This window comes from Manacus candei, unplaced genomic scaffold, assembly GCF_025592945.1.
Source record: "Manacus candei isolate 608988 ecotype Guabito, Panama unplaced genomic scaffold, ASM2559294v1 h1tg000050l, whole genome shotgun sequence".
Classification (NCBI taxonomy): Eukaryota; Metazoa; Chordata; class Aves; order Passeriformes; family Pipridae; genus Manacus; species Manacus candei.
Genome location: NW_026138098.1, coordinates 31,109,922 through 31,131,819, shown reverse-complemented (window position 1 = coordinate 31,131,819; position 21,898 = coordinate 31,109,922). Strand labels below are relative to the sequence as shown.

General features: G+C 39.7%; 1 protein-coding gene across 4 annotated transcripts in view; it reads right to left on the bottom strand.

The window, feature by feature from the left end:
• The window catches only part of CABCOCO1 (ciliary associated calcium binding coiled-coil 1), a 228,659-nt gene that overhangs the window by 35,714 nt on the left and 171,047 nt on the right, over window positions 1-21,898 (bottom strand). For 3 of the 4 annotated variants that reach the window (XM_051800230.1, XM_051800227.1, XM_051800228.1), the window contains exons 3-5: window positions 8,875-9,095; window positions 5,469-5,638; window positions 2,220-2,364 (exon numbers count right to left, since the gene is read on the bottom strand). In XM_051800230.1, coding sequence (XP_051656190.1) covers window positions 2,220-2,364; window positions 5,469-5,638; window positions 8,875-9,095 — 536 coding nt within the window. Of the gene's footprint in view, window positions 1-2,219; window positions 2,365-5,468; window positions 5,639-8,874; window positions 9,096-16,446; window positions 16,512-21,898 lie in introns of those variants that run through there. The other variant, XM_051800229.1, reaches the window with a different exon arrangement.

Below are 21,898 nucleotides of genomic sequence, written 5' to 3'. Positions count from 1 at the left end.
CACTGCTTCCTGAAAGAAAATGTCAAGAGCTATGTTGATGTGTGTTTGCCCAAGGAGACAAGATAAAAAGATGATAACTGTCACCTTCCACCAAACCTGAAGGTGTCATTATAGTTGCTGCACAGTTTGTGCCAATGTAGTTAAGCATTTGTCTCTGTTTCCATTATAAATCTCACGGGTTTAGAACTCATCTGTAAAAATGTGATCTGAACTACAACATGTCATAGTGTCTTGAATGGAAAAAAAAAGCTATAGGCCTATCATTTAAAATAAAACAAGAAAAAATGTTGAAATGATACATTAATTTGAATTGTAATAAAACTCAGTCAACCTACTTTTCAGTTCACAAAGTTCAAAGTACACCCATGTAAGTTTGCTGATTCCATTCCTATTTGGGAAAAAATATTCCAATGACTGAAATAATGGAGAGCATAAACTGGACATACACAACACATTTCAGTGTATGTGTGTATATCCATGACCTTGCAACAGCACACATTTGTAATAAAGTGAGCGGTTTGAACATACAAACACAAATCTGGCAGCCAAAATACCATTCTGCTGCAAAAATCTTGTGGCTTGATTGTATTCCTGCCCAGTTAATACTTTGGTGGTAGAAGGATGGAGCACCTAATCTCTCGGATGAAATTCTTGTGACTGTGAAGGAATTACTTCATGGACAAGATATCTCTCAATGGATAATTTACAAAACAGCTATAGACATGCTATTTGGAGAGAACATTTGTTCCATATAAATACACAAAAGACACAGACAGGAAGGGAGAAGTAAAAGAAGTTGAGTTGAGGCATCTCAAATGCCAAGTTTCCTTTTAGTTTAGGGCTAGTACTTGGCAGGACATGGTTTTGCCTTGACTACAGAAATTTGAGATTTAAAGAGATGTTCCCATTTCATAAGGGAAGAACCTGAAGTTTTTTCGTATTTTCCATGAAAAAGAAGCAAAAGAAAAAAATCAGAGAGCAGGAGAAAGAGACAAACTTTATAGCCAATTGTAAGACAAATCGCCTGTGATGGGTTTAAATCTCCTGTCTGAATCCGAGTACTATAAACTGAAAGGCTCACAACTATCCTAATATTTTTGCCTGTCTTCAAGAGGAAATACTTTTCTGCATTCAGGAAAACACTCTAAAAAAACCCCTCTTTGACATGTTAAACTTTTCCTAGCAAAAGAACGGTCTGAAAATTCCCAACAAATCTATGTATGGATGAGTTATATCTTACTCAGTTTTTATGCCATCTGCCACAAATCCCCCCCTAACCACCATTCAGGTAAAAAAATGGGCTGAAGGGCTACAGATGCAGGACAGGTATGAGCACATATTACAAGAGCAACATCCTTATTTTCTTGTCCTTGCCCCCTGACATTCATGGGTGATAAAAGAGCTGGAGAACCACTCTCTCCATCATATACTGGAAACAGTGGTGTGTGAACATAGTCACTGACTTAAACGTGGAATCTCAGTGGAGATTCATCTGTACACGTTACTATATAGTAAAAACTTTACATAGAGAGGTGCTATCAGACTCTTAGTATTCTTCTCAGATAAACAACTGAATTACTGCTGTTAGCATCTCTTTCTGTGTCTCTGTCATGAAACATTTTCATGGAGATACTAAACTTTTGCTGATTTTGAAATGCAACATTTTTATGACTCATATGATTGTAGCCTTAAGTTTTACTTCTGTAAAGTAAAAAACTTCAAATCACTTAAGAAGTCCACTACAGCTGCCAAGGCCAGACAAATACTCTAGAGTTATAGACAAGACCTAAAATTCTATTCAGATAGAATTTAAAAGTAGCATGCTTTAAAAACAAACCAAGAATATTCTCTATATACCATTTTAATGGTTTCCTTTTATTACTCAAAACAAAACCCAGAAGGAATATTTTCAGCAGAATCTTACAGTTTGATAAACTTCCAGTCTAAATTTATTTTCTGGGCTTTGACATCTGAGGTTACATCTTTACTGCTACTTGCATATTCTCTCTTCTTTTTAATGGTTTGAGGTTTGATCTGTGCAGTATGTTGGCACAGTAGGAACATATCCAGTTAAATAACAGCAATTTAATAATAATTTTTAATATGTGAATTATTTCATGATTTGATATTTAATAATATCAACAATAATTTTATCAGTAATTTCCCCACTATGTTATATTACTTAAATAAGAAATAACAGATTCTGTAGAAATAAATACCTGTTAATGAAGTAATCAATGATTGCTTTGCCTTGCTCAATGCTGAAGAAATTCAAGTCACCTCCTTGTTCTGAATCAGTTTCTCCTATTTTAGCCATTGCTCTTTCCAGTTCTTTTAAATTATCTCCTAAGGTCATATGTTTGTCTGCAAAGTAATCCCAAAGAATAAAATCTATGTATGAATATGACAGGGTGGGGTGGGATTTTTTGGCCCATTTTAATTATAAGACTTCTTGAAGTTTTAGTTATGAGATGTGACAACTTAAAAAGCAACAGCAGTCAAACACCTCTCTCTGTTGCCATTATTCTCATCAACAGTGTGTCCATTAAAATTCCATCACAAAATCACCAACTTTCCTTCATAACAGAAGGATCATAATAATGGGTGTTCAAGACAGTACAGCTTGGCCTCTTACCTATACAGAGATAACCACAGGCAGAATGATACGAAAATTTGAGGTGCAGGGTACGTTTTATCTTTAAAATAAATTTACTACTGTTTATGTATTGTAAAATATTATTCTTCTGACCATGCCCCTTAAAACATAACCCATTAATACAGAAACAAATATTAAAAAGTGCAACCACTTTTTTCTTAAGTGCTTACAGTCATAATTAAACATGAATATGCATAATACCCTCCATGTATCATCAAACTTAAGATATTTTTGCACCTCTCCAGAACAGATACTTACTTTACTTTTTTACCCTGGAAATCAAAACTAAATACCAAAGCAGTTTTGAATTAGAATTTAAGTTCTGTTTGATAACTGTCTCGACAAAGAGGAAAATCTGAAATATATCAGTGTCTGCTGAACATATAAAAAGAAAGGATTCATCTTTCTGATTTGCACACAGTGTCTGCCATCACTAAAACCACAGGGAGTTTAAAAAACAAAACTTCGAACAAAATTTATTTTTTCGTTTTTTATCTAAAAAATCTACAGCAAAAAATGGGGAAATATCCACCAGTGGTTAAATAGATTTATTTTCATTACTGTTTTAAGTCTCTACTGATACACTCCTTGGTTCTTTGTACAGAAAACAAATTAGAAGACTTACAAGACTTTTGTTCTTTATAGTTTTGCCCTTTAGTGGTACAGTAATCAAAGGCCTGAAAACTTCACCTCGGTTTTCAGTAAGAGAAGCAGCACAATATAAATAACCATAATGGAAGGGACAAGAAAGAAATGCAGAGAATGTGGAGGAAATAGAAGCCATAGGAAACAAGGAGGAGCAATAGAACCAGAAATACTGCCCTTTGTAGGGAAGTAAAGCTACAGAACAGGATCACCCAGACCCAAATCTGTTGCCAGCTCATCCAAATTTTCTCTTTCCTCTGCATACCTGATTTTCAACCCCAACTACCTCCCTCTGGAAGACTCTCACAGTACGTCTGTGAGGTAAGGAGCACTCTACTCTCAATGTACGGAAGAGGAATCAAATCGTGTAACTCATTCTGGCTCCCAATCTACCAAAGCCTCCAGTTTTCCTTTCTCCTTTACCAGCCTTAAATGCACTTCCACTACCTTCCTCTAAATCCATTCCTCCTGCTCCATGCCAGTCTTGCTATTAGGGACAAATCAGTTTAATTCTCCAGGCTGCTTGTTTCCAGTGCAGGGAAGGGAAAGTAAAGGGTCATTAATATAGAAGACATTAGAGTTTTGCTCTTAATTGAAATGTTTGGTCTTGAAACTTGCACCAGTTGAGAACAGTAAATACAAGAAAATTCATCTCAGCCCTGGACTACAGTGTATTTTATAAAATGGATTATTCGGGGAACTTAGCTGTGAAGAAAATATAACACTCCTGTAAGCACTTAAAAACTGCATTTTCTTTCCCTAAACCCCATGTATTTTAGCCAAATCCAAATGGATTTTCACAGGAATAGCAAAAAGCAAATTCACAACCTTTGCTTGCCAAAACTTATGTCTTTACCTCAAAGCACAGGGGTATTAGAGCCGTTAAAAAAAAAAAAAAAGACACAAAATACTTTTTTTTCCCCACAGCCTCTGTCTGCAAGCCCATTGAACAGGATCGGTTGCAATTTTATGTATAAAAACTAATCCGAGGCAGACAATGCCATGGAAAATTTCATCTTAAAGAGTTAAAGTTTGGCAAAGCTTTATGCAGCTAAGATCACATTCCTGAAAAACATCAGTCAGCTTTAATAATTGGTTGTGCTACCAGCCTGTCGCATACACATGCATTACACAGCCTCATAAAACTAATTTCTGACAGGTTTCCATTCTTCCCCATTGTTACAGTAATATAGTTAGCATATGTTAAGATACTTTCTCATTGTAGACAGGAAGGACAACTGGAATTCCAATTATCATAAAGCACGTACATGTTCTGTCAAAATTCCAAGTCAGAAAGGCCCTTGAACTAAATTACAATGAAAGAGTATAATAAGTGTTATGAGCTTGATTTTAAATATTTGCCTTCTCTTTGAATGGAACTGCTGAGTCCTTTCATTCTTCCTCTGGGATGGGCTTTTCTCAACATAATCACCTTCAAAGTGAATGTTAAGCAAGCATTAGGATCTCTGAAAAAGAAGGTTTTAGAGGACACTGCTACCATTTTTTTCAAGTTCTCTCATTCCCACTAGACCCAAGCTACAAGCCTGGTTGCAAATTTCCTCATAGCCACAGGAGTTCCAGCCCCTTCATTGTCATTTTTCATCCTCCGCAGCGATGCCAGTTTACTTCCTCACCACTCTTAGTTAACACACGTTCTGTGCCAGAAGTGCAGCATTTGCCATATAGAAAGCTGCCTGCGAGTTGACCTCCAAGGATAAAATAAATGTAATTCACCCACTGTAATGCTACAGGATGGACTGAATATCTCAAACAGCAGAGAAATGTGCCCAAGGCTACAGTGAGTCAGTCACTGAGACAGCTGGAATTGGAATTTAGGAGCTCCTTGCTCTCACGCTACTGTAATTATTATTTATTTTACCTTAGCAAAGAAAAGGTCTCTTCAGGACCTGGCCCATTTGTACCACATACTGTACAAACAAAGAATGAGGGATATTCTGCTCAAAAGACTACAGTTTTCTCTAATGAAAGTTTTAACATCTGCCAATAAGTATTATTTTCAGGCACAAGGTCTAGCATGCCAACATTCAGGAGGAAAATAAATAATTTTACAATTACTTGTAATTAAATATAGCTTTATTACAATGACTGGAAAACATTCTTGCCTTCCATTTCAGATATTTATTTTACAGTTCTTAATTATACTTACCACTGATGTTCTCCAAGATGAAATTTAATAGTTCCATGAATTCTGAGAGCTGTGTAAGACTGAAGTTCATTTCTTTAGCCCACAAAAATCCCACACTGTAATAATCTATTAAAACAGCTTTTCTCCAAGATGTCTTTAATTGTGTAAAATTCAGAAATTCTTCCAACATTCTAAAAAAAAAAAAAAAGCAACATAATGAAATTAAAAAACATAGGTGCCAAAGATTAACTTAGTCTGCTTGCAATTGTATCCATAATATTTGTTATTATTATTTACTATATTATTTATATGTACATAGCATACATTGGGGGACCCCTGGTGGTCTGGTGGTTAGGATGCAGCACTCTCACCGCTGCGGCCCAGGTTCGATTCCCAGTCAGGGAAACTCCCCCGGGCAGATGGAGCCCGTCAGCCCTGTAAGGCCATCCATCTAAGAGAAGGTCACTCTAAACAAACCTACGTCCTGAGGACCTCACTGCCACTGTCCGAGCTGGCTCAGCCCCAGCAGATGAACCTCAGGATTAAAGGGTGGGCTCAGTTCAGCACACACTGTGTCTCACCTAAAAAATCCACTGCGCAGGCTCGAAGGGTAAAGACCTTTCCCAAATCTTCGTTCGCAAAGACTGGCCATTATTATTTATAGCATACATCATTTCTTGAACTTAGGTACATCAATTTCTAGATACAAACATTTATGATCAGAGGGCATATCTGCTGCAAAAAACAACGACCTACAGGTTTCAGCAGACACTATTTAAATGTTATGATATGACTAATGAAAGAACAAGAATAATAGCAATACAAAACTGAAGAGAAATACACTGAAAATCTCAGAGAAAAATCTCTTTCATCAGGAAGTTGTTTGTGGGATGAAATGAAACAATTAGTCTCTACTTTCTACTACCATTCTTTCAGTTTGAGATAGTTTTACAGTAATAATAAGATCATGTTTTTGTTTCAAGGTTTCCATTTCAAGATTAGTTTTCCTCTGAAGAAAAATTACATTTGAAAATTAATGCAAATATTATAATATATACATACCAAAAGTAGTTAAAATATTTAGAAATTAAATTGTACTTTCATAATGGTCAAGACATGAGGTCAAAAGAGCCTCATCCTATTTTACTGGCACATGATGAAAATTTTTCCAGTTACTTTAACATGCAAAATTTATGAAAAAATATGCTCCCATGTAGGAGGCCACATGTGTTGCTGACACATTTATGTCTACTCTATCCAAACACAGAATTAGTTATGTCTTTTATAATAACTGCACACATTTTTCCACAAGAAGAGAGGGGACTGGGGCTGGGACCTTTCTTCAGTTCTTCCAGTACAACTTAAGCCATATCTCAGGTAGTTTAGTTTTACATTAAAGCAATTCCTGGCTTCTTAACTATACCTGATGATCCAGGTGCCAGTGACCACAATTTCTAGTCCCCTGTAAAAAAGCAAAGTCCTCCCAACCTCCCCCCCTTCTCATTCCTTCCTAAGAAGGACATTAATCCTAGACCTACTGATAGGGAACCATTAGATTTTCAGGGGTTTCACGGAGACAGTACAGATACACTGTCAAATAAGATGAGTTTCTTTTTTTAATTAAAGCCTCAATAGCTAACAGAGTAAAGCATATAATCCAATCAGTTTTGTTTAAAACATGTATTCCTTTGTTCTCCATGACAAATTTGTACGGCTGCACACATGCAAGTCGGTTAAAAACACTTAACTGTGTCCTGAAATAGAAGTGGAACGTGGCCAGCTGAACTTTCCAACGTTTGAAACAGTCCATATCCTCTCTTTCTGAAGCTTCTGCCAACTCTGTGTTTTCATAATCAGAGCTTCTCAGGGATTTAGATTTTCTCTGATTCTGCTAACAACGCCAGAACTCATCTTTTAAATATTCTGTAAGGCATGTCACTGACAACAGTGTCTGTACATGATTGGGAAGTAATGGGGTAGTTGGATTTCCTAGTTACCCTGACTGATTTTTCCTTCTTCAAGGAAGGTGCTCAAATTGTACGGAGATGGATAGTGGTATAAAACTCCCTGACAGATGGGAATGCAGGCCATCAAAATTCTCCTACTGAATGGGATCTATTCTGATTTTCTAACCTTAGCTGAGACCTTCAAACTGCTATTGCGAATAGACACGATGCACTGTGGTGAACAAAATTTTAATGCTGCTGCTAAACTGCTTAAAGTGCATAAAATACCCTGTAACTATCCTCTTTTCAGTCAGATGCAGTATGTACTTTACATTCCCCTTGTACAGTAAACATATATGTGATCAGCTGAGAATAAGAGACTATGATCTTTCAGTGCTTTTCTTTACACTCTTAATGAGAAAGTTTCACAATGAATCGTGTTGTTAAGCACATTTTAGTCTCCAGTGAGTTGTACACTTCAGTCTCCTCTATATTTAAAGAGACCTATTGTGCAAGAGAAAACAGGAAAGGAAAGAATTTTTGTATTATTATTATTTGACAGTAGCAAATTTTCTTTCCAGTTTTCTTTAAAAAAAACCAAACAGAATTCCAGAAAAGACCTTTGTTTTTCCTCAGAATAGTGACAAATAGGAGGAACACAATATATTTCAGGAATAATATTTTAATCTCTGTTAAATGGTTACCTATCAAGAGGAACAAACTTGGATTTTATATCTCCCTCCACCCCTTCCTTCCCAAACTAGACCAGTGGCCCAGCCCTTTGGCTTTCAATGCACTAAGAATTTGCTAGCAGACACAAGCACCCCTAAATAATTCCAGCACTTCTGAAAAGTTCCATCTTTAAATATAAGCTCAGAGTCTTAGGCTAAACTCCTGGTCTCCTAAATTTAGCTGCTATTAAACACTAATAACAAGGGAGAGTGTTGCTACAGGAAAGACAAGATTGGCTTACATCAAAAGTCTTTGGCTGCCTCCTCTTTCCCCAGTGCACCATAATGGGGACCTACTAATACCTTCTTAAGGTTTCCATCCCTTTCTGAACTTTTAAGACCTTTTTGATTTTTCAGTAACTCATGTTACAGTAGAGAATATTAAATGTTTTAGCAAAAAAGTTACCAAGTGTGACTCATTAAAAAAAAAAAAGCTCAGTATTGACCTGTTCTTATTTACACCTTAGTAATTCATTTACAGCATATTTAAAGCTGTTGTACATTCAGAAAGTACATCAATGTGAAATACAAGTGGAAAAAAAAGGAGTCAAAGCAAAATGAAGAGATATAGGAAATACAGTAAAACAGAGATCAGCAGTATTTGTTCCATCTTTCGTGAATCTTATTAAAATTAATGAATTAAGTGAACAATTAAACACTAATAACCATCACAAAAGAAATCTAACAAATAGACTGTAATTTTTATTTCATTATTATACTGCTCCTAGCATTGTTGTCATTGCTACTTACTTTTCAACTCCTTCCAGATTTTCTTCTAATAAAGCAGTAATTTGAGAAAGAGAAAGAAATGGCTTATTCTCTTTCTCTTCCTGCCCACCTATGGCACCCTGATCTTGGTCTTCTTCCTCTCCACGTATGGCATCTTGATCTTGGTCTTCCTTTCCACCTACTGCACCCTGATCTTGGTCTTCTGCCTTTTCACCTATGGCATCCTGATCTTGGTCTTCTTCCTACAAACATGTATATAGGAATATAATTTTAAAATATTTATTTTATTATGTCGGTAACTTACCTAAATAACATTTTTATAGCGAGGAAGTATGCAAGGGCTTAATTCAACAAATGCCAAAAATGTAAGACAGTTATAACTACATGGCAGTAACACAATACCTTAACACATTCTCACTAGAGAAAAACTGGGCTGATACATGGAAAATACTATTTTTATCTTAAATTCATATGGGAACACAGTGACATAGTATGTGCAGCACAAGATTAAATTAACTTGCGAGTAAAAACAACAGAGATCTAAAGGTGCAAAAAAATCCATGAATCTAAATTTGACCAACATGATACTAGATTGCACAATAATTAAATTTTAAAATTAGTTTCTCCTTAACATATGAGAATACACATGTATTACCATGCTATTTGCTCTCTACCCTGTACTTGATTGCATTTTCAAATTTGCTCTCTGCACTGACTCCACCCCTAGCCAAAAAAAAGCCCAAGACATTTGCTGCAATGGAATGATACCCACACAAGGATCTGACACTACTGTTACAGGGAAGCTCAGTGTATTTGTAATACAGAAGGCAGTTCCTTATAGGAAATACGAGGATGTACATGTTACAGGGGATAATAAACTGAGCACATGGTCTTTCATAAAACAGGAATATTTGATGATATTTTATTTTGTGTGGTCACTGACCAAAAAAATCTGAGCAGAGATTTCAGTAAGAAATCTATGAAATACATAAAACAGTAGAAAAAAATGAAAACTGTTTCTCAATAGAATATGTAGGTGACAAAGCGAGGTGTCAAAGCACATTATAAAATGTGAGATGAGGCACCTCCAGAGAGGTGCATGGCAGGGGAACAAGGGACAACGGTCATAGAATGGACTATTTTAGTTGAAAGGGACCTACAATGGCACAGGGTTAGGAAAAATCTTTCACTATGGAAATAATGAAGCATTAGAACAGGTAAGCCAGAAAGGTGAAGGAATCTCCACCCTTGCAGGTTTTCAAGGCAAAACTGGACAAAGTCCTGGTCTGCACTTGGTGCTGGCCCTGCTCTGAGCAAACAGGTGAGCCAGTGCATGTCCCAAAATCCCTTCCAGTCTCATGAGGGGAGTCTGACTGGCCTGACCACATGAACACCTGATCACTATTTGCTTGTAGCAGGTAAACTTCTAATCTGCAGGACTTGGGCTTTAGAGATGGGCAACAAGGCAAAGCTTGCAGAATCCTGCTTCCAGCTCACCTAGGGAGAGCGAAGGAGAAGATTTCCTGACATGCACTGATTTTGAGCCTGACCAGCACTGCTCTGGGCTAATAATCAACTCACTGTAGTGCTGGTCAAGGAGAGCCCCCAAATAAAGCTACACTACTCCCCCTGCTGCTGCTGAACTGCAAGACATACTGAAAGCCACGGGACTAGCTGAAAAACCACATTTGAACTGATGAAACAGTGAGAGCAACAAAGAACATTCAGTGGACAGACAAGGTTTTCCCCCCCTCTAATTAAGTACTAGAGTACTTACACATGTACTTCAATATGAAAAATTATTGTTTCCCTACTGTAAACAAGTCAGTCTCAGATACAATGTCTCATCAGAACAACAGCAGTGGAATAAAAGAAGGCTTCCTTCAGATAGTTAAGAGCATGACATTATTTTGCTTTTGTTTTATTAGTAGTATTTCATGCAGCATGAAAAGAAGTACTCCTACAGTCCGTAACATTGACATAATTGAAGCTACATGCCCTAGTGAGGGAAAAACAACAGCTCTACATGCTAATATTACACAATTATTGAAAGACATTTTTTAATAACTAGAAAAAATATGAATTTTTTCTGAAGCAACCAGTGCTGTTAGAAACCTGTAAAACATGAGATTTTTTAAGAAGCCATGAGAGCCGAATTAAAAGAATAACTGATATAGATGTTTTGGAAACTGAATTAATACCCATCCATCTCTTTCTCTGAGGATGTTCAATACATAGGATGCTTTAGTATTTATAAGGACCACAGCTATATAAATGACATACTACTGGTCAGTCAGTCAACAGCTTACTGATGTTGTCTACTTTATAAGGCAAAATTTTACAAGTATCACCCCAGATTCACTTTATCAGCATAGAATGATTAACTTAGCACTGTATCAGAAAGAAAAGCATAAAAAAGTTCAAGGCACAGTATTTTTAATCGCATCAAGGTATCTTCCAGCAACCCTTCTGTGGTTACAGCCAGGTGTGACAACAACTAAGACCTTCCCATAACATTCTCCACCACCTGCACAATGCTTCTCCACCATTCAAGATCACAGCAGTACCCTGTAGAGGTGCATCAAAAGTCTTTTTTCTCCTCCCACTGTTTAAATCTCATATCATAAGGAACAGGTTAGTAGCTAAAAGATGGAATATTCTGTAAAACAACTTCCAAGAATCTTATCCAAACTAATTCCTCAGGTATCAGACAACATCCATGCTAGAAAAGAGGAATTTTCTCCTGTCCCCCCCCCATATGTACCTGGCTTACTAAAGCAGGCAGCTTTCTAACCCACGTGGTATCCACAGGCCCAACACACCTTACAGCCTGATGTTGAGGGTCACCTCATTCTGTGCATTACAAATGGCCAGAAGGACCTGCTGCTTTAGTCTTAGTCTGTAGTGTGGTATTACAGCAATATATAAGCTATGTATGATTATAAAAATTAATTTAAAAATAACTCCACATGCCTTGCACTCAGTCCCCTATAATCTCTTGCTACACATATAAAGGTCCTCTAGCACTAGAAACACACTCTTTGACCAGCTAAAGTTTGCAGTTTAAACTGAAGAGACAGGCAAGCTGTTGTAACTCGTGTTGCAGATAAGGCTCTGCAATCTGCACATCAAACCCCAACAGTTTACAGGGCAAGGGGAAGCTTCCCATGAACCATTTAATCCCCTAGAGCCTGGAACAACATTCTCAGCAGCAACATTCCCACCAATGCATTATATTCTTTGTTACTACTCATGATAAGGATGGGGTAGGGGCACCACTCTCGCTACAACCAGCACAGGTATCAGATAAGAAGAAATACTGTTACAAACAACCAATAAGGAACTATGGGAGAGAAAGCACATTATTTAGAAAATTAAATTTTTTAAATTATCAATGTTTCCGTAATTTAAAAAAGTATTGAAAGTCCATAAATCATTTAACAATCTCATGCTTGTGGAAAGTTTGTTTGAGCAGAACCTCCACAGACACATGACTAAAAGGTTACAATTATTTTGATTTAACACTGTTTTGTCTTTTGATTGCTGCCTTTAACCACAACTGAAAATCTGAAGAGAAGCTATTTTTTATACACATTCACTGGTGTCAAAGAATTTACCGTTCATTTTACTGTTAACTGTAGTGACTGATTGAGGTAATTCAAGGTGAGTTAATTCTGGTAATACTATCTTCATGTGTCAGGAGAAAAACTCCTAAACCAATCCTAGCAGTACACATTCCCAGCAGTAGACTCAGCCTATTTAAATACAGACTGCTACTAGAGAACTATTTGTTACTGTTTTCTTTTCCTTCGAAGGCTTTTTAGCTGTTCTGAATGTATAATATGCTTCTGGCTGTCCAATACATTACTCCAAATGCTTTGGGCATCCCTTGTCAACAGCATCAAATCAAGATACCAAACCAGACATTCTACAACAAAAAAAAAAAAAAAGATCCTCCTTGAATCTCTCAGCCCATGTTCATGAGCCACCACGAAGTAGAAAATATCATCAGCAGAGTGATGTAGTTAAACAGCAAATTGAAAAATACCTCTGTGTTTAGGAGGGTGGGAGAGAACTCTCCAAACTCCCACCCTTAGTTAGTCATCCCTGCCTAGGAAGAATGCCCCACTACCTGCAGTTTTGGTGAGAGCCTTTCCAGAGTGGTAAAACCTTGAAACACAGCAATGGAAATGAGCACCAGACCTCCTGAAGAAAATTAAGCTTGTCGTTTGGGATGAGCCCTCTGCAGCAGATGAAGGTAACAATTGCATGTGTTTGAAAATACAACAACCACGCTTTGCAAAGACATGACTTCCAAAAGTACACACACAAATGAACAGCTTACCAAATCTCTTAAATTATAGCAAATACCTGAAGTGTGAGGAACCCAAGATCCTCCTGTCCTCACCCTACCAGGGAAAATTAGGCTGGACTGAGCTCTGCTGCCTCAGCAAGGCACTTTCCAGTTGTTCACGTAAAGCTGCCTCAGCTACCTCTGCCTGAGCAACACGGCTGACAGCAGTGCAGATGTACCCTGAGAGAGTGTTGTATATCAGTTACAACTTTAATCAAAATGGGAATGAAAAAAAACCAAAACAAACCACACCAGCAACACAGGCTGTTATTTGTATTATTATACACATTTTGTTATCAAGCTGTCAAGTGCTTCAGTAGCAGCAGAAAATCTTGAAGCTGTCTACATAAATAGTTAAAGGCAGAAAAAGAAACACATTCCCTGTTCCTGTTTGTTTTAAAAAGGCCCCACTTGTCCCCTCCCACAACAGGAAGTTAAAATCAATAGTTGCTATTTTTAGTCATAAACATTTCTTTTATTGTCAAACAAATGAGGAAATAAAAATAGTAATACTAATTTCAATTACCTTCAAAAGAGGAAATATGCAGATGTGTCAAATGCAAGAGATAAAACCTATATGCAAGGAAAGCTTTCAGAGGACCATTTTAAACAACAGACTCTGACAGTGTCCTTTTAATAACAAAATATGTTTCAGAAATTTCACACAGTCCAAACGTCAAGATTTATGGTTGACCAAATGTATGATGACATTAAATTTTACTGATGTTTTCACAGCTGCAGACCACTTATTGGAAAAAATGTGGTTAAAAATAAAGCAGCAGCAAGACTTGCTAAGATCAGGACTCAGATTTTTCTACTCTGCTTTTGGCTGAAACTCATTACAAGTCAGAACAATTATAAAAATATTAAATTTAAATCAAAAGGAATTGTCTCAAGATCTAAGAAACAATATTAAAAAAATAGTGACAGAATTGATGCTCCCTACAGCTTACATATAGACCATGCCAAGCTAACTTCAGCCAAAACTGGAGACTATGTAATGTAATTTATAAAAACACAGACTTCCACAGAGTTTACAATAAAACAAATCATAAAGGATAGAAGGAAATATCATAAAAGTAAGCTGATGTGCATAGAACAAACTTCAATACATAAGGAACAGAAAATACGTGAAGAAAAAAAAATGTTCACTGAATTCCTCTAAAGATTCCTTTTATAAAGCCATGAAGTAAAAACGACAAATATTTCAGTGGTACATTTCAAACAGATGTACAATATATTTTTGACAGCCTGTCATTTCCCATCCAGTACACCCTGTATCCTTTTACTGTGATCTGACTGCATTACCCCAGTGTTACGCTGTTCCAACTGCCAAAATATTTACAGAGAACACTAACAGAGAGCATTGTGAAAGATACATATATTTTTCATAAAGCATTTAGAATACTTTAAAACACATTTCACATGGAAGAGGATTTATTTATTTAAGGAAACCTAAACGTTAAGCTTTTGTACTGACAAAGACACAACCATGACACTGGCTGAAGGTGGTTAATCACTCCCACAACAGCCACAGTAAATTCTTGGCCATCTAAGACAACAAAGCAGTTCAACCAGAAGAAAATTATCTTGTAGTTGCTACAACTATATAGAGAGGCTTGAGAAAGAAATTCTGAGCTGATGCAACACCTCATGCGTTCTTGAGAGGAATAACTTTTATTCTGACATCTCCTGACGTTCAGCATGAGATGAGTTGCCTGTCAGAAACCACACCTCTGCAATCAAGACAAAAAAGAAAACAGGAAAAAAAAATGGAGGCTGAAGAATAGCTAAAAAAAAAAAAGCAAATATTAATGTGAACATTGCGGATTTGCAAAATTCTCTAGATGACTTCAATTACCTAAAGCAATGAAAGGTGAGAAATACAACCGTCATATTGCTGGAAGGAAGGTGTGAGCTTGCTTCCACTCCCTCAGTCTCTCTGTAGGGAAACCATATGCCTTTCCCCCAACAATCAAAAATTAGGATACTCCTAATACCATGAATAAGCCAAGTGTGGTGGTTTGACCCAAGCTAGATATCAGGTGCCCAATAAAGCCTCTCTGTCAGCCCCCTCCTCAGCTGAACAGAGGAGAGGGAATATAACAAAAGGCTTGGGTGTCGAGATAAGGACAGGGAAACTCATCAGTTACCATCACTGGCAAAACAGACACAGCTTGGGTAGAAAAAAATTCAATTTATTACCAATGAAATCAGAGTAGGATAATAAGAAATAAAAACTAAATGTCAAAACACCTTCCCCCCACCCCTCCTTTATTTTCAAGCTCAACTTCACATCCAATTTTCCTAATCTCTTTTCCTCAGCAGCACAGGGGAACAGGGTATGGTGGTTGCACTCAGTTCATCAAATGTTGTCTCTGACCCTGCTGCCTCCTCATCCTCCAACCTACTCCAGCATGGGGTCCCTCCCACGGGGGACAGTCCTCCGTGAACTGCTTCAACACGGGCATCTGCTCCCCTGTAACCTCCGTGAGCTGCAGGGACACAGCTGCCTCATCATGGTCTTCATTCACCACAGGCTGCAGGAGAATCTCTCTTCCAGCTCCTGGAGCACCTCCTGCCCCTCCTTCTGCACTGGCCTTGCTGTCTGCAGAGTTCTTTCTCTCACATATTCTAACCCCTCTCTTTGATCTGCTGTTGTGGGTTTTCTTCTTCCCCTTCCTAAATCTGTTATTCCAGTGGTGCTACCACCATCACTGATATAGACAGATATATATATATACATATAAGTAAACACACACACACACATATATGCTGCATTTTTACACGGAATCACAGAATAGTGCGAGTTGGAAGGGACCTCTGGAGCTCATTCAGTCCAACCCCCCTGCCAAGGCAGGGTCACCTGCAGCAGGTGACACAGGAACGTGTCCAGGTGGGTTTGGAACGTCTCCAGAAGGAGACTCCACAACCTCCCTGGGCAGCCTGTTCCAGTGCTCTGCCACCCTCGATGTACAGAAGTTCTTCCTCGTGTTGAGGTGGAACTTCTTGTGTTTTGGTCTTCGGCCGTGGCTCCTCGTCCTGTCGCTGGGCACCACCGAAGAGCGTGCAACACGTACTTTCAGCCTTCTCCTGTCTAGACTAAACAGCCCAGCCCCCACAGTCCCTCCTCGCAAGGGATGTGCTGCAGACCCCCGCCCACGTTACAGCTCAGCACAGACACTTTAACACGACACACACGGACCCTGAGGGGGCGCGTCCAACCCCCCCGGCGGTACCTGCGCGAGCGCCGCCATCGCCGCCCGCTGTCGCCCGGCCACGGGGGGGCGGGGCCAGCGCCGGGCCCCGCCCGTCGCCACGGCGGGCCCGCGCGCCCCCTTCAGAGCCGACACAGCGACACACCGGCACACCACTGACACACTGACACATCGGCGCACCGGCACACCGGCACACGGCACATCGGCACACCGGCACACCACTGACACACTGACACATCGGCACACCGTCACACCGGCACACGGCACACCATCGACACACCGGCACACCACTGACACACTGACACATCGGCACACCGGCACACGGCACACGGCACACCATCGACACACCGGCACACCACTGACACACTGACACATCGGCACACCGGCACACCGGCACACGGCACACCATCGACACACCGGCACACCACTGACACACTGACACATCGGCACACCGGCACACGGCACACGGCACACCATCGACACACCGGCACACCACTGACACACTGACACATCGGCACACCGGCACACCGGCACACGGCACACCATCGACACACCGGCACACCACTGACACACTGACACATCGGCACACCGGCACACCATCGACACAGCGGCACACCGGCACACCACTGACACACTGACACATCGGCACACCGGCACACGGCACACGGCACACCGACACACCGGCACACCACTGACACATCGGCACACCAGCACACCAACACACGGCACACCGGCACACTGACACACCATCGGCACACCGACACACGGCACACCAGCACACCGACACACCATCGACACACCGGCACACGGCACATCGACACACCGGCACACCACTGACACACTGACACATCGGCACACCGTCACACCGACACACGGCACACCGGCACACCAGCACACCGACACACCGGCACACCACTGACACATCGGCACACCGGCACAGCGGCACACGGCACACTGGCACACCGACACACCATCGACACACCGGCACACGGCACATCAACACACCGGCACACCGACACACCATCGACACACCGGCACACTGACACACCATCGACACACCGGCACACGGCACATCGACACACCGGCACACCGACACACCATCGACACACCGGCACACGGCACATCGACACACCGGCACACCGACACATGGCACAGCGACACATGGCACACCGGCACACCACCGGCACACCGACACACCATCGACACACCGGCACACCGGCACTGCCCGCGCCGCACTGCAAGCGGAGAACACGCTCCCAGGCCTCTCTGAATTTTGATCTCACTGCTTTCCTAATCCAAACAGGACCGTTTGCATTGTCTGAATAACAATTATACGGATGGCACCATGCAGTTATCCCCTCAGTTACCCGAACGACATCCCAATGTTTTCAGCTTCTTGAACACCATGGCTGAGATAAATATCTAAAGCTAAATACGCTAAATAAGTCCAAAATAAGCTAAATAAGCTAAATAAGTCCAACAATGTCAACACCAATTAGTATAGCTCCAATGTCAGCAAGTGTAAATCAGCACATCTGTTGGGACTGTTGAGGGATATAGACTTACTCCAACTGAAGATCTGAATTTACATGTACAGGTTTTATGTACAATAATTTACAAACTACAGTAAATAGAAGAAGACTTGGAGACTGAGCTGCATTTCAATTACAATCCATATCTTGTTTCTCCTTGTTTCCCCTCTTTGTCCTATTCTTTTTTTTTTAACTTAGAAGGCTAATGAACTAACTATATTGAAACATTTTCTCTGTCAGGTTTGTGTTTCATGCAGCAGCAGCAGCAATTCAGAGTAATAGCACTTACCTGCAAGATCAAATAAAATGCAAGCATTTGGTGAGTGAACAGTAATTAGAACAAAGAAAGAGCTAACTTATTTTGCAAAGTTTATTGATGTGCTGAGGGAGCTGGTACGACAAAACAATTTCTTTGCAGTGCCCCACATAAAGCAAGAGCCTCCTGGGATTTCTGCAGCTGTCTCAAGGTCTGCTACTGCTTCTGAGCAGTTTGCCTGAGCAGTTTGCCACTTTCTGAAGGTTGTCATCATCAGTTTCTTAAAATGTGCAAACCACTAAGTACAGTACCTGTGTCTTAGCTGGGTCACAACAGACAAGAGCATGCCCATTATCCATTAAGATTCTGATTTATAGTGTGAGATTCAACACATCCATAGCTCCTCTTCCTGCTCAAACACCCTGACCCTCACTGACACATGTACACCAATCGTGCTTCCAAAAGGAGTCAGAAATCTGTTTGAATGAGGTTCAGAGAGCTGGATCCTGCAGTGTTTTGGAGAATTATTCATAGCATTTTAAAGAAATAGAGCCCACACTGTGAATTTTAAAGAAATAGAGCCCACACTGTGAATTCCTACAATTTTGCTGTGCTCTGTAGTTGACAGTTGTACAGCTGCATTACTGCCCCTTTTACTGTGTATATAAATCTAACCAAATAAGAACAGCATTCAGAGCTGCAAGCACTGCCTGTAGTAAGGTGTTAAAACTGGGGAATTAGGTGTGATATTTGGATGCAATATAACATTGTGTATACTTATTCTGATGTTACCTAGTTGGTAACAAGTAGATTCTGGACTTAACTCTGCATTCCTCTGGTACTGAAAATGCCCACCGACTTCCATGAACATTTTCAATGTAAAAGACTTGGAGGCTCAAAGCCCTTCAAAGGATCTAATTCTGTTTCTCTTACTCAATATTAAAGGACTGAATTCTCTCTTACACAAAACCTGCACTGAGCAGGTGATTGAAGCTGAGCACTGTTTGAAGCTCAACCCACTTTTCCAGTAGTGAGCTCCTAAACTTCCTACTTTTCAATTTAGATTTTTAGACAGGCGGTGTCAGAAGGCTTAGATATTAAAGGAAAGGGGGAAAAATACACACAAAAAGGAAGGATTCAATGGTGGCATTAAGCCATTCCTTCTAATTTCATGTGGATCCTTCATGTTTTCAACACCCACATTTGTATGTGCATGTGAGTATTTAAGGTGACTTTTTGATTTCCTTCAAATGCAAAACTTCTAAGTGCAAACAGAAATAGTGGTTTTAAAATGCTGACCTAGTCCTTTCCTGCTATAGGTAACCACAGTAGATTTCCTATGATTTGTAATGGTCACAGACACTCCAGTTTAGAAGAGTGGAACATCAGAGCTCTTTCTCCACTGGTGCAGCTGTGGAGAAAGGTTCCCTGAAAGTGTCTGTTCCAGCATGTGTAGTTTAAACAGAATATATTTGAAAATCTGACTTTACGTAGTGTTACACAGTAAGTGCTCTTCTACTTGTCTGAGAAGCAAGCAAACTTGTCTGAGTTCAGGTTTGGGAGATGTTTTGCCAAGGCTTGTATCACCCAGTGCATGAGGATCTTGGAGAGAACATTCCCTTCTCTTCTTTCTGTCTTTTATTAAAGTTTTTCAGCTTGTGGTGCCTGGGCCACCTCTAGCCTGTATAAGATAGCCACTGACACCCAGCCCTCGCAGGGGCTGGACAAAGAGCTGGTTGCTCTCCTCAATTTTCATCAAGGCCTCAGATTTCCATTTTGCTAATGATGCACTGAAGCATCACAAATATAGCAATTCCAAGCTGCTCCCTGCACGATGAACTACACACAGTCTTTCTAGAAATACTTTGCTCTTCCTCACGACATCACATCTTTTGGGGACAGAGTGGGTTTACCTGTGGGACTCACACAAGTCCATGTCAGAAGGGGAATAAAGGCCACAGCTGCAAGCAAAGCAGGGTTTTGTTGGTGCAGGCCACCTGCAATTGGAACAAAAACAGCAGCTGCAAGTGCTCCAGAATATTCCACTGAGTCCTCCAAAGTTTTAATAACCAAGGTGATTTAGTCTGATTTTGTTACTCATTTGCAGAGGTTTTTGCATTTCGTGAGCAAATGAAATTTATGGATTCAAGAGAAGGGATGAATTTTCAGAAGCCTTCTTTTACAAAACCAAGTTTTTGTGAACTCCAGGCCCATCCACACATCCTCCTATAGACAGAGATCGTATGAAAACGTTGAATTGCAAACATGTTTCCATTCACTTTTAGTTAAGCATCACCAAGCACAGTAATTAGACGTAGGCAAATTCAGGATGAAAAGCAGATGGAAATTCCTAGCGGAGCCTTACTTGTTACATCAACATCAGATGGACATATAGCTCCCCTGGCTGCCAGCCCTCATGACAACAAATTGCTTATACTTGTGCCCTGTGGGACAAGGATCCTGAAAACATGGGCACATATGGAGGTCTTGCACACACAGTATTTGGGTTTGACCCTCCTAGTAACAAATGGGTAATTTGTGAAAGCAACAGGACATTAGTGCTACATGGTTCTTAATAAATAAGGAGCCCTGCGTTATTGTACATAGGTCCATTAACACAGTAATTAATCATTCCCTCCTGGCTCCTTTATAACATTCTTTGCAGATACTCTATCCAGGGAGCAACATTCCCTCTAGGTAACGTTCTGTTTTACATATATATATCTTCAGAAAAAAAATCCTGGGCATGATTATGTGCTAGGAAAAGAAACACATAAATCCCAGGTTGTCAGAGAAACTTGTTTTTAAAACAAAAAGATAATTCTGCCACTTCTCATGCAGTATCCAATTAAAATAAGATACAAGTACAGGAGGATAACTGCTTTGGTGTGTCAGCAGCAGGATGGACAGAGTCCTGAGTTATTTAGGGAGAGATGCTACTTCTTTTTGCTCACCATTCTTCAACACAATCTAGCACAGTCTCTTACTATGTCTATTTAATTAATAGGTAAGCAAAATTTCCATGTGATTTGACAGTGATAGATCTGTGATGTTAGTACTTGGCCCAGCAATAAGAAAGTACAAGTTAAATTTAGCAAATCATAACTTTTCAATTATTCAAAACAATACGCACACAGAGAAATGAAAGTAGTAAAGCATGTATTCTATCAATGAATCCATTATCCTGTCCCCATAAAGAGAAATGGCTCAATGGAGGATAAAAGCAAATTTTAGATTGATTCTCTTCTTGATCATAGCCAAAAGACCACTATATCTAGTGCCAAGAAATTGGATCAAGGTTCATAGAAATCCCAAAAATTAGATAGAAAAGACTTAAAAGGAAATGTAGTCCATCTCCAGGGGACCTGTACTTTTTCTTGCCAACAAGAACTTCAAGCAGAAATATGAATTTATTTAACCCAGTAGTTCAAGACAGTTCCTTACTACGTATTACACTGTTGGAATAATGTAAATGTGCATATAACATTGCAGTGCACTGTCAGTGTGAACTAAGAAAGCTTAGGATTTTCTCCCCTCCAAGTACCTTTTAGCACAAGAACCAAAATTACGAGACCTGATGCATTAGATAAAGCAATATGGATAATTTAGAGCACCACTATTTCAAACTTCCTACCCTCAGTGTCACCAGATACTAAAACAAACCCCAAAATCTCTGTAGATCTCA